This window comes from Pseudorasbora parva, chromosome 3 (assembly GCF_024679245.1).
Source record: "Pseudorasbora parva isolate DD20220531a chromosome 3, ASM2467924v1, whole genome shotgun sequence".
Taxonomy (NCBI): Eukaryota; Metazoa; Chordata; class Actinopteri; order Cypriniformes; family Gobionidae; genus Pseudorasbora; species Pseudorasbora parva.
In genome coordinates, this window is record NC_090174.1 from 25,159,006 (window position 1) to 25,173,462 (window position 14,457).

A 14,457-nucleotide genomic window follows, 5' to 3' on the forward strand; every position below is an offset into this window, starting at 1 on the left:
GTTTTCAAGGAGACAGCGTTACCTTAGGCGGGCTCCCCCAGGTGACTCCGACTCTACAGAGGTCAGGTAAATGGCATGTGCTGTGACAACTGACATGTTATTAACAGCACTGATAGAGATAACCTCACTTCTCTGACCATGGGTGAGCATTACCGTGCCTTCAGATGAAGATAAAAAAAGAAGAACAGAATATTCAGACTAATACGGTCAGTTCATCATTTCTGGATATTTCCTCATATACTGTATATTAAGCAAATTTCTCTCTCTAGGGCAAACCTGATCTTGGTGAGATGTCTCCTGGCTGGTAGCCAGGTGGAGTTTGGCCAGGGGGGAAGCCAGAGCTCCATCGAACGGTTACGTTCCCATATAAGCCTGTCCGTGTCACCAGCGCCTCACACTGGCCACTCTCTATATCTGAGATGCGCAGAGCCAAAGAGGAAAATCCAACCTACAGCACAAGGAGAAAACAGCACTGATTTAGTTATATATATATATATATATATATATATATATATATATATATATATATATATATATATATATATATATATATATATATATACAAATTTGGGTTACTATAATGTGAAAGAAAATAGGGTGTATTAATCAGGTAGTATTAATTGCACTGCTTTTAATGTATGCTTATTTCTTTAGCATGTTTTTCTTTCTTTCTGTAAAACACTGTTAGAACTGTAAAATGAGTATAACATATGTTTTAGTTTTTCTTTAGATTATTGGGATGAAATGTGACCTGGGCACTTCACATTTTGTGGTGATTCATTGTATTGAATAAAGTGCCCTTTTATAGCTTTTAATGGTATCATTAAAGAAACTAAAACCAAAAATAATAGCCATATATTTTTTCAAATAAATAAATACTGCCACAACTACAACTGATTTAATATCTGGTTAAAGGGTTAATTCATCTCAAATTGAAAATGATGTCTTTAATTACTCACTCTCATGTGGTTCGACACCCGTAAGACCTTCGTTCATCTTCTGAACACAAATTAAGATATTTTTGTTGAAATCCGTTGGCTCAGAAAGGCCTTCATTGACACCAATGTCATTTCCTCTCTGAAGACCCATAAAAGGCACTAAAGACGTCGTTACAAAGCCCATCTCACTACAGTAGTTCTTCAGTAATTTTATGAAGCGACTGAGAATAAGTTTTGCGCGCAAAAACAAACAAAAACTAAATAACAACTTATATAGTGATTAATCAGCGTATTGATTCATGGTTCGGATCACCAAAGTCACGTGATTTCAGGAGTTTGGCGGTTTGACAAGCGATCCAAATCATGAATCGATACCCTGATTCATTAAGCTCAGACGCTTCAGGAAGAAGTGTTTTGAAATCAGCCATTATTTAGTTTTTGGGTTTTTTTGCACACAAAAATTATTCTCATCACTTCATAAAATTATTGTAGAACCACTGTAGTGTGATGGACTTTGTAACTACGCCTTCAGTGCCTTTTATTGGTCTTGAGAGAGGAAATGTCATTGCTGCCTTTCTGAGCCATCGGATTTCAACAAAAATATCTTCATTTGTTTTTATCTTCAAGACAGAATTTTCATTTTAAGTTGAACTAACCCTTTAAAGGGTTAGTTCAACCAAAAATTAAATGTATGTCATTAATGACTCACCCTCATGCCATTCCAGACCAATAAGACCTCCGTTCATCTTTGGAACACAGTTTAAGATATTTTATATTTAGTCCGAGAGCGTATCCAAGTCTATGCACACTATACTGTCCATGTCCAGAAAGGGAATAAAAACATCATCAAAGTAGTCCATATGTGAAATCAGGTTGTTAATTAGAATCTCTTGAAGCATCGACAATACATATTGGTCCAAAAATAGCATAAACTACGACTTTATTCAACAGTGTCTTCTCTTCTGTGTTTGTTTTTAAACCTCAAATAAAGGTTCACATATGGACTACGTTGGTCATGTTTTTATTCCCTTTCTGGACATGGACAGTATAGTGTGCATACACTTAGATACACTCTAGGACTAAATATAAAATATCTTAAACTGTGTTCCGAAGATGAACAGAGGTCTTACGGGTGTGGAACAACATTAGGGTGAGTCATTAATGACATCAATTTCATTTTTGGGTGAACTAACACTTTAAGTCAAACCAGCAACCATCTTGTGCGCCATCTGGTGGTAATATTAGAAAAACGTTTTATGCTTTATTCAACCTCAGCATTAGCAGCCACTTCAGGAACAGAAACGACAGCCAGCTTCGATTCCAGTTGAATTCTGGGAGGTGAACTGAGCAGGGGACCGATCAGAGTCACATCCGTCAGCTCAATGCTGAAGTTAAAGCCAGTCGCAAAAAACACCTGTAGTGGACACATTCAAAATATCAATACGGACCTTAGATCCTTAGAAGTCCTTTGAACTCTTATATCTAACGCTTATATCTAACACTTATAAAATAAATCACACACCTGGCTACTAAATGGCACTCTAACGTTGGCCTCTCGTTCTCCGTCCTTCACCAGTATGTTCCCTGTGATTGTGTCCTCAGTGAAACTCTGCCCCGGAGTGGTAAAACTGATTCTGTATCCCACACTGGCATTGCCAAACGCCCCTGCCAACCTGTTCACACTGATAAGGAGTTGTCTGCTTCGGTCCGCCACGTTAACAACCACTGACTGGTTTTGAGAATAAAGGACAAACACCCCGTGGGGTTCGTCATTGGCCCGGACTTTCAAGAGGGTACTGCTGCGGGATGTATCCAGCTCTGCGCCTCCTTCCACAGAGATTAGACGGAGGACGTACGTTTCCTCTAACTCAGGCACAGAGTCGGGGAGCAGAGTGAGGAATATCTCTGCCAAACGCTGTCCTGCCAGGATAATGACAGAACCATGCAGGGCAGCAAAGTCTCCTGATTTGTCTGCTTCACTGAGGATTTCCCAGAAAACCTGGGGGGGACAATTATAGGGCTTGAAATCATTTTATGAACATTTACATAGATTATTACATAAACAATTACAATACTGTCACTACTTTTCAAACGTTTGGGGTTTATATGATTTTTAAAATGCTCTCCTATGTTCACCAAGGCTGGATTTATGTCTTGTATTAATATTTCATAATACTACAGTTTTCTGCATTTTTCAATTTAAAATAACTTTTCTTTTTTAATATATGATACAATGTATGTTATTCCTGTGATGGTATAAACATTATTTTATTTGTATTTAATTTTGTCTTACCGTGATGTTGCCCATAACACCCTCTCTACGTGTGATAAGGAGTGATATTTTGAGCGGCCCTTCGCTGTCAGAAGGCTCATTGTAAATGCGTTCTTTCAGGTCCTGTTCTGTGAACTGTACTATGCCATTGGGGTCTCCAAACTTTTCAATCTGGAGAATGAACACATTTTACACAATTGCCAAAATGTTACATTGCTGTTACATTGAGTGTTATCCTATGTTTTGTAGATATTATCGCTATTGCGTGCTGAGCAGGACTCACCGTGAGTGTGACAGATCCAGCTCTGGGATCAACACCCATCTCTCCAGAAAGGACACTAAGCACGACAATAAATTTCTCTGTGACCTCCACCTCACCGTGAGGCAGGATCTTTAGCTCAATGCTACGCACACCCCCTTCCCCATCTCTGAAACCGAACGTCCCGTTCACTGGTTCACCAATGTCTGTGTTTCCTGACGGTAAAACCTCATTTGAGTTTGGACCTAAAATCTGCCATAATACCTGAAGAATAGAAATTACACAAGCACATGTCAGAGAAACACTTTGAAGCTGTGTTGATACTGTTTAAGGCACTTAAATGTCATGAAAAATCTTGCCTAAAAATACTGTTATTTATAAATATTGTAAAATACTGCCTTGTCATTTATTTAAATTTCATTAAATCACACTGTTTAATCCAGCTTTTAGAGGAATTATTGCAAACAATAAAATAATAATATAAAATATTGAGGAATAAAATACAACATCAACATCTTGCAATATAAAGCAAAAGGGAACACAAAATAAATAAAAGGAAATTCTTCAATATACATTGGTATTACTTTCCTGACTAATAATTATTAATGTTTGATCGATTATAAAAAATGATTATATTATAAATATATAAATATTCGGATAAATATTCATTCCCACTTAATATTAGGTGTCTTTAACTACTATGTACTTACATAAAAAAGTACAACGTACTTATTGTGTTCATATTGTATTGCATAACACTTTTGCTGATATTGAGGTGAGATACAGGTAAAGTTGTGGTATGGGTAAGTTTAAGGGTAGAGTTAGGTGTAAGGGTAGTGTCAACAGTGTACTTCTAAATATAAGTAACTATACATTAATTACAGATACAGGTTACAGGCCATTTTTAAAATGTAAGTACAATGTTAAAACATGTACATACGTACACAATAAGTGAATTGTATCAAATAATTAATTGAAATGTTAGTACATTGTAGTTAAGGCCACCTAATATAGTGGGTCCAAATATTTGTTCGTCTGTGTAGAATATAAATTCTACATTGAAGTAACATTAAGGTCTGTACTAAATCATGCATTCACCTCACAGACCAGTTTTGATACATTCCACAATCTTCCTTTAGCACATTATTCATTACATACAAATCAATGGAAACAATCAGTTCAGGGTCTGTCTGTCCTCCAAGTGCTTCCCTAAATGTAGAAAACAGATATTTTATGGATATGGCATCCGAACTGTGAGGTCCTAGTCTAGACGGGGCTCACCGTGGCGTTTCCCAGCAGCCCGTCCGCTCTCTCTACAAACAGGGTCAGTCTGAGGGTACTGTTGGGGTTTGGAATGGTGACGGCGCTTTGGTTGATGAATCGTACCACACCATTTGGCGAGTCACTTTTGGCAATTGTAACTCGTGCAATTAGCTGAGCTCCAAGTATGGCACCTCCTGTGGCACCGGTGAGTTGCATCTCAAATATCTCATTAAATTCACTGTGGGAAGAAAAAAAAACAAACTCATTTAATGAAACATGCTAGAAGTTCACAAAACGTACACTCATTGACAATAAAATGTTTAACCAATTCAATGAAAGGATAAATAGCAATGGAAGTTAATAACCCCATTTTTACCTCTCTGTGTCGTCCACAATAGAGACATTGATATAGCTGAGGATTTGGCCATGCTGAAAGTTGATGGAGCCATTGAGCAGAATGTAATCTGAACCAGGTTCAGCAGTCAAACCTTTGGAGACAAACTCTGCTGTGACCGGCCCATAGGACCCAATACGCCTCAGTACAGGGATGGACAGAATTCCTACATCTTCCTCAACTGTGAAAAAAACAATTGGAAAGACTAACAAAGACTGACAACAAATATGCATATCATATACAGTTGCAACCAGTGCAATTTAATATTATATATTTAGTATTTAGTCATTCATTTTAGTTAAAGTTTTAACTAAAAACTTTTTTTAGTAAAAAAAAAAAAATTTTTTTTGTTTTTTTTCATTTGTATGGCTTTTTTTTTTATATTTCTATATTGCTTTAATTTATATTTATTTCGGTTTCAGTTTTAGTAATTGTAGTACTTGTAATATTTATAATTTCTGCTTTTTTTCAATTATCAAAAATTATTTTTAAGAATTTTAGTTTTAGTTTAGTTAACGATAACAGTCAAATACACATCAATATATATTTTTTGAAGGTGAAGTGCAATTATTTTGATCTTAATATGATTTCTATTTTCCGGTCTTAATATGATGACTTCAAAGTAAACTATTTTTCAAAATGAACATCTGTCTTTCATACTGTACATGATAGTGATAACTAAATTCACTTCAAATCAACATTTAAAAATATTAATTTAATTTCTAGTACATTCTAGTACATCATGAAAAAAGAAAATAGCAAGAAGTTTATCTATAAATTAAAGGAACTGTATGTAACAAATGCTTTTCAATTAATCATAAAATGGCCCTGATATGTCACTAGACATTAAGAAATCATCTCAACCTTGTTCAAAACAATCACTTTAGCAAAGTTTGAACAATTTTCAGTTTATTTTGATAAATAAAATAATTATTTTTTGTTCAATAAATATACTGTCATTATAATATAAAAATATGAATAGTAAAAATATATTTTATACAGTTAATATAAAAATATATTGTAAAAATACAGAAATAAAATAATTTTAAAAAGAAAAGATTCTGAAAGATCTCATAATCATTTTATAGAAATTTACAGTAGTAACAATAAATAATATTGTATTATATGATATTTGTACGATAATACCCATATTTATGATGAAAAAATCATATATATATATATATATATATATATATATATATATATATTATATATGATTTTTTCATCATAAATATGGGTATTATCGTTAAGTTGGACACCCAACCTAATATATTATATTTACCATCTGAATCTAATCATTTAATCTCATGTCAACAAATGGAAAGTCAGCCAGCTGTTTATTAACATGTTAATTATTGTGCCTTTTGCCCCAACAGCAGGGGCGCCTTTTCCCCTAAATCCATACTTTTACATGTTTTTCCATTATAAAAAATAAATAAAAAATGTTGCTATTACCTTGATCAAAAATTAAGAGGACCTTTGTCTCAAAATATAAACAATAATTTTATTGATTATCATTTGCTACTGAAACCTAAAACCTAAAAAATAATAATCAAGTATCAAATCAGCCTAGGCTCAACTTTGCGTTGCAGCCCGTGATCAGCCAAATAGCCATGAGCATCTTGAAATGTGGATGTTTTGGAAAGTGCTGTAGCAAGTTTTTGTGCCATCTAGTGGTTTAGAGGAAAATAAAATCAAACAAGCCTTTTTCCCTGTGGCGCCTTTCACTAATAAATCACAAAAGAGCTTAGAAAAAAAGAGAGAGGCATAAAAGTACCAGTGATGTTGACATATTTGGGGTCAAACTCCAAAATACCCTCAGCGTTGTCATTTTTCTGGATAATCACCATAAGGGAGGACAGATTGCCAATAGCTGGAGGCTGGTCAATCTGTAAGCCGTACTCTCTCACTGTAAAATCCATTGAACTGAAAACAAGAGGAAATAATTAGATTTTCAGCAAACACAAAAGTATATAGCTAATACTATTCCAAGCTTCTGCATTACTTGGATTTCAGATAGCAGACTGAACTCTACCTGGCATTTAGAAGCTCTACTAGAGTAATGTTGAGGAAAAACTCCTCTGGTCCTTCTGGAAGGTCGTCATCGAGTATGGTCAGTGTGATGACCTTTGAACTCTCCCCAGGGCTGAATAGCATCCGGCCAGAGGACTGTCCAAAATCTTGCCCGCTGATCGCAGTTCTGCCTTCTGTGTGGTAACTAACCCACACGCTGCCAAACAGACCCATGGAACGAACAATGGTCACATTTACCTGGTAAGAGGCAAGACACAGTTGGAGAGTCAACTACCTTTGGGTATGGGTTCACATATATCTTCATTCCCATCTCTTACAATCTGTTACAATTTAGTCTAGGAAAATTGTAAAGGCCAAAACTAGCTTAGCAAACACAGGACTTACCCTGTGTGTCCATTTTTAAATTCAATATAGTCTCATTACCTCTGAACTGATCCATTATACTCAATAAGTACTAAAAACCCAAAGTCTCTCATAAAGAAAACTTTACAGTGTTTTATTATCATTGGATCAATGGTTGCTAGGGTTTTGCTTAATGGAAGTTTAAAAACATTTTCAATGACTTTTCCAGTCAAGGAGAACAAGAAGCACATAGTCCTTTGGTTGTGGTTTGTATCTCAGCAGTGTTAATGTCATGTAAGGGGTCTCACAGCTCTGTCCTCCTCAGTGGCACGCAAAGAAGCTTGAGAGAAAGAGAAGAGCCCATGGGGCAGGTCACTGGCAGCCATAGTGATGGTGGCAAGTTGTCTGTCAGGGGTGATTGCTGAGCCCGGGGTTAGAGAGCTCAGTCTTAGCTGATATAAACGTCTTTCTTCTGGGATCTCATCATCTAGCGCCTACAGAACCAGGGAGAGGGAATCAATTTGACTTTGTGTGTGAAGATGGTTTACATTTTTACAGTTTACAGGGGAAATGGTATGCTGGGTCAAGATACAGATTCATACTGAACTTGAATTATACATTTTAAAATAAATATGCAGTAGTATTCTGATATGTCTTGAGGTTATTTAAATATTTGCATCTGTATCTGTATGTATCTGTAGGTTGGGGGTCAGTAAGAAATTAATACTTTTATTCAGCAAGTATGCATTGAATTGATCAAAAGTGACAGTAAAGACATACAATGTAACAAAAGATTTGTATTTCATATAAGTTTTTTTTTTTTCTTTTTTTTTTTCTTTCTATTCAAAGAATCCTGAAAAACTAAATTTAGGTTTCCACAAAGGTATTAAGCAGCACAACAGTTTTCAACATTGATAATAATAAAAAATGCACATTGAGCAGCAAATCACCACATTTTAATGATTTAGGATCTGAAGGATCATGTGACACTGAAGACTGAAGTGATGATGCTGGAAATTCAGCATTGCCTTCACAGGAATGTCATTTTAAAATATATTCAAATAGAAAACTTTTCTTTTAAATTGTAATAACATTTCCAGTTTGCACTGTATTTTAGATCAAATACATTCAGCCTTGATGAGCATGAGAGACTTTACAAAAACATTAAAAAAATCGTACCGACCTCAACCTTTTGTTAGTAATAGTAGTATGTATTTCTCAGCAGTTTTACCTTCAGCTGGATTGTAGCGGCAGACTGGCGGTCTTTCATTACAACTTTGCCAGAGGTCTCCTCGAACTCTGTATCTGAAGCTGCACTGATGTTCCAGAAGATCTCAATCTCACCAAAGATGCCTGGACCTCTTACAAGACTGCAATTGATAGAACACAATCGATCTTTAGATGGGGTATTTGTGAAATATGTTTTGCTATTGCTAAATTAAGTACCCAGTAACCCCTGTTGGTTGGAGAAGGTGAAAAGTTTACCTGACCAGAGCTGTTCCATTATAATTGGTTCTTGGTTCACCAATCAGAATGTTCCTGCTGGAATCAGCTATTCCTACAGTTCCCAGGGCACCCACATCAGCCTGAATAACAACTGTGGCAATACCTGGTGAAAGAAAAGCAAGTATAGTAAATGATGACTTTGAACACTACCTGTCAAAGATGTAGACACATGATATTATATATATATATATATATATATATATATATATATATATATATATATATATATATATATATATATATATATATATATATATATATATATATATATATATATATATATATATATATATATATATTTGATAATGGAAATAATATGTTGTCAGACCTCTAACTGGATCAATGACTGGCTCATTCTTTGGAGAAAGAAGCTGAATGGTGAATCTCTCTTCTCCCTCCAAGACAGCATCAGCCAAAGCCTGAATCATGAGAGTCTTCTTTGACTCAGTCTAGGGACAATAAAACCATTTACTGACTCACTGTGGCACAAGTGCTATTCATTGAATTAAAGGCAATGCTAATATTCATATTTACCAGCTATACCTACCCCGTTAAAAATGAGAGTTCCATTATGAGGGCTTAGGTCATCTCTTCCCTCTGCCTGCAGAAGCCAGATCAAATTCACCACTCCCTCACCTCCTGAGCTACGCACTACGGTCAGTGTAGCTATGGAAGCTGGGTCATTTAGGAACTGAGGCTCAGACACAGAAATCTGAAAAAAAAAAAAAAAAAGATTATATATATATATATATATATATATATATATATATATATATATATATATATATATATATATATATATATATACAGCTCTACTAATATATATATATATATATATATATATATATATATATATATATATATATATATATATTTTTTTTTTTCAGTAGAGCTGATTATAGCTTTGATAAAGTAACCACAAAGATATCAGAGCAAGTTATTATTCTTTTAATAATGACAATAGAGAAGTTAAACTAAGAACAAGGTTACATCCTATCAAACAAAGAATAAGTTACTTTATATACAAGCATACAAGCTACATTACAGTTACTACTGGCTAGCAAAATGCTAATATTGGACTAAAATTCATTGATAGTATTGGTAACTTTACCATTAGCTCCTCAAACCCAAACCGACCAAAAGGTGAATCATTGGCCGGGATGCTGACTACCACAGACGTCTCGTCCCCCAACCTGGCACCTCCAATAACTCGAACCAGTTTGACCATAAATGTCTCTGTGGACTCCACAATTGTGTCATCAATAATGGTGATCTCAATATAAGCCACTCCCTGCAAACAAAACAAACAAATAATTAAATAGCTTCACATTATAACGACAATCGTTCTTATTCTATATTTCATATCCACAGTTTTTTAATTAGCTGAAACAACTCATTGTTTAATTATCAAAATATTGAATTACTTAAAAGTAACACTGAAACATTTTTTACTCTCACATTATTTCCAGTAGCCTTTTCTATGTATGTTATATGTAACCCTATTGTTAGGTTCATGAGCCCATATTTAGCCTAACAGGGGAAGAGAAGAAGCTTAAAGGAAATGACATGGTTTGTTTCTCAATCAGCTCCCTAGTTCAGTAGTCAGGGCACTGATCAGGGAGTTGGCCATTTTAAGGGCTGTCTCAATCGCAGAATCCTTCCAGTGCACTGAAATGTTCGCTCCCTAAAAAGTCTCACAATGCACCACAAACCCAGGGTGCATCGATGGTCCCTTAACGGAAGTTTTAAAGCGCAAAACTCAAATCACGAGAGCCAACTTACTACACATAATGACAATAACAACATGCAATATAATCTTTTAAAAACAGAAACCATTATTTAATTATATTTTAGCATAAACATATACAATGTTAGACAGGTAATGAACACAATCTAGCTAACATGTATAAATTATTTACAGCTAAATGTTGCGCACGTATATCTAACAAGCAAAGTATTTATCATAATGTACTTTAAATAACATTACAAGTAATGTCAGAAATATATAAGTTCTGCTGTAGTTCATAAATACATTATAAAGATTTTACAATGAGGATGTCGTCATGTCCCTATGCGTAGTGAGCCAGCATCTTAAACTGTCCTTACCAGTGCCCGAACTCGTATATTGTTTATCAGTATATTGTGTATACGAGTTCGGGCACTGTCCTTACCAGTGCCCGAACTCGTATACACAATATACTGATTCACGAGCTCAGGAGGTAAGGAACTGAAAGAGACATACCCAAGCTCACCACATGATGTGCTTTTATTTATTATTTGAGCATTCTCACTTCCTTTTCTCTTGTCCTAAATCCACCCCCTTAGGATACAAGGAAAGAATGTAAGGAAAGAAAAAGAGGAGGGAAAGGAGGAATCGAAGAAATGCTTATTCGTACATTGATAAAAAAAATCATACATCTGTCAGGTTTTTCACATAGGATAAACCTTCCTCTGGAAGCTTCCTCGCTCCTCATTCCTCGCCTCCTCGCAGTGCAGTTTGATTTGAAATGTCCTTTGGGATGGCTAACTGTCACAGGCTGGAGAATGGAGGAACTTTCAACCTAATTCTCTTCCCCTTTTTAGTCAATAAAAATTACTTATGTTAATCTTTACCTGTCCCTCTTGAAATGTGAGGTTTCCAGAGGAAGGACTAAAGTCCTCAGTGCTGGCTGTGACTGCTTGCGTCTCCCAGTATAGCAGCAATCTACCAGATCTACCAGCCATTCTCATGACGGCCAGACGAAAGACATTTCCAGGTGGTGGTACCTCAAATGCTAGCACTGCCCCAGAGACATCCTAAAGGACAATGGATTGTAGAAGTATGTTTGTTCTTCATTATCAATAGACAAAATAGTAACAAAAATAAATAAAAAAAGAATAATATTATATATATATATATATATATATATATATATATATATATATATATATATATATATATATATATATATATATATATATATAATATACATAAAAATATGTATAAAAAGCCAATACAATTGGTATAAACATATAATTAGAAAAAGATTATAGTAAACAAACCTTTGAGACATTGAAACTGAGGACTCCTCTTGGGTCATCATTCTCTTGGATGGTGACCTCAGCTATCTCCAGACCAGGTCTTTTCACACTGGGCTGACCTACTCCTGTGTCTCCACCCAAGAGTTCAACTCTGGTGATGTTTACAAGGAACGTCTCAGCCAGTTCAGGAATATCATCCTAAAAGCAAACACACATATACCATCCTTAGATTAATAGTGCTATTATCTCCTATACTATCTACATGTCACATAATTCATTAGTTAAACCCATTAGTCATCTCATGCCTCTTAAAATAAGGGATCATTTCTGCAGCAGATTCTAAACAGCTTCTGTACAATTAATTTCTTACAAATGCTGATTTATGTCAGTAGTCTTTCAGCACAAACAAATTCAACATGTGGTTTTTGAGGCTAACCAAAATGCAAAAATATCTAACAACCACTGCAATTTGCAGAGCATGAGCTATTCCAAGAGCAAATTTAAAAAAATGTGGGGGTTTTGTGGTGATAATAGTAACTGGCTGTTGGCTTGCCCTGTAGGCAGTAGGAGGTCAATCTGTCTCCTCATTAGCTTCAGAGTGACCTGAGACTAACTGGGAGGCTTAAGGGGAATTGAGGGTGATGATTTCTTTCCCATATTTTTGATAGAAGTCTCTCACCAAGGCTGCAGTTATTTAAACATAAATACAGTAAAAAAAGGTAATATTGTAATTGTAAAAGTAATACTCAACACATTAAACTTCTTTACGAATACAGTAAAAAAAAAAAAAAAGTAATATTGGTATTGTAAATGTACTACTCAACCCATTATAGTGTTGACACTATGGTGAATGTAATACCGACTAGGCTCTACTGAAAAATGCCTGCACTCAAGCCTTGATAAGAAACCTCCAGAGAATAAAACATGCAACAACCGAGGGATCTAAGCACAGGGTTAACTTTTTAGTTCACTTACTACAGTGGTGCTTACTACAGTGGGGCAAAAAAAAAGTATTTAGTCAGCCACCAATTGTGCAAGTTAAAAAGATGAGAGACGCCTGTAATTTTTACCATAGGTACACTTCAACTATTAGAGACAGAATGAGAAAAAAAAAAAAAAACATCCAAAAAATCACATTGTCTGATTTTTTAAAAAATTATTTGCAAATTAGGGTGGAAAATAAGTATTACACGACAAGTCGAGTTTTTACCAATAAGTTATATTTTGGTTTCATCTAACATTCTCCCAATCCTCTCCTGGATCATCCAAATGCTTTCTAGCAAACTCAGACGGGTTTCTTCATGCATTGGCTTAAGAAGGGGGACACATCTGGTACTGCAGGATTTGAGTCCCTGGCGGTGTTGTGTTTTGCTGATGGTAGCCTTTGTTACATTGGTCCCTGCTCTCTGCAGGTCATTCACTAGGTCCCCCGTATGGTTCTGGGATTTTTGCTCACCATGTTTGTGATCATTTTGACCCCACGGGTGAGATCTTGCGTGGAGCCCCAGATCTAGGGAGATTATCAGTGGTCTTGTATGTCTTCCATTTTCTAATAATTGCTCCCACAGTTGATTTCTTCACACCAAGCTGCTTACCTATTGCAGATGCAGTCTTCCCAGCCTGGTACAGGACTACAATTTTGTTTCTGGTGTCCTTTGAGAGATCTTTGCCATAGTTGAGTTTGGACTCTGACTGTTTGAGGTTGTGGTGTATTTTATACTGATAATGAGTTCAAAAAGGTGGCATTAATACAGGTAACGAGTGAATGACAGAGTAGACTCTTAAAGAAGAAGTTGCAGGTCTGTGAGAGCCAGAAATCTTGCATTTTTGTAGATGTCCAAATACTTATTTTTTCACCATAATTTGCAAATAAATTCTTTAAAAATCAGGGACCAATGTAACAAATGCTACCATCAGCAACACACTACACTGCCAGGGACTCAAATCCTGCAGTACCAGATGTGTCCCCCTTCTTAAGCCAATACATGAAGAAACCCATCTGAAGTTTGCTAGAAAGCATTTGGATAATCCAGAAGAGGATTGGGAGAATGTTAGATGAAACCAAAATAGAACTTATTTTCCACCATAATTTGCAAATAAATTCTTTAAAAAAATCAGACAATATGATTTTCTGGATTTTCTTTTCTCATTCTGTCTCTCATAGTTAAAGTGTACATATTATGAATATTACCGGCCTCTCTCATCTTTTTATGTGGGAGAACTTGCACAATTGGTGGCTGACTAAATACTTTTTTGCCCCACTGTAAGTGCATATTTGTTAGAGATTTCAGTCTAGCCAAGATGCTTATGTATTTCTTTCTTCAGTCAAAATGAAATTAAGTATCATTCCAGGATTTTTCTTCACATAATGGCCTTTAATGGCAACCAACGGGTAGAAGGTCCAAATCAACACAGTTTCAAAGGAGCA

At 35.4% G+C, this 14,457-nt stretch overlaps 1 protein-coding gene across 1 annotated transcript in view; it reads right to left on the reverse strand.

The window, feature by feature from the left end:
- adgrv1 (adhesion G protein-coupled receptor V1) overlaps nt 1–14,457 on the reverse strand; it is a 195,036-nt gene that overhangs the window by 102,117 nt on the left and 78,462 nt on the right. Inside the window, exons 56-73 of the mRNA XM_067438222.1 lie at nt 12,051–12,227; nt 11,622–11,804; nt 10,120–10,299; nt 9,556–9,720; nt 9,337–9,457; nt 8,988–9,111; nt 8,734–8,872; nt 7,811–7,996; nt 7,162–7,397; nt 6,904–7,052; nt 5,109–5,307; nt 4,751–4,970; nt 3,494–3,733; nt 3,232–3,381; nt 2,461–2,937; nt 2,209–2,352; nt 277–448; nt 23–158 (exon numbers count right to left, since the gene is read on the reverse strand). Coding sequence (XP_067294323.1) covers nt 23–158; nt 277–448; nt 2,209–2,352; nt 2,461–2,937; nt 3,232–3,381; nt 3,494–3,733; nt 4,751–4,970; nt 5,109–5,307; nt 6,904–7,052; nt 7,162–7,397; nt 7,811–7,996; nt 8,734–8,872; nt 8,988–9,111; nt 9,337–9,457; nt 9,556–9,720; nt 10,120–10,299; nt 11,622–11,804; nt 12,051–12,227 — 3,398 coding nt within the window. The remainder of the gene's footprint in view (nt 1–22; nt 159–276; nt 449–2,208; nt 2,353–2,460; nt 2,938–3,231; nt 3,382–3,493; nt 3,734–4,750; nt 4,971–5,108; nt 5,308–6,903; nt 7,053–7,161; nt 7,398–7,810; nt 7,997–8,733; nt 8,873–8,987; nt 9,112–9,336; nt 9,458–9,555; nt 9,721–10,119; nt 10,300–11,621; nt 11,805–12,050; nt 12,228–14,457) is intronic.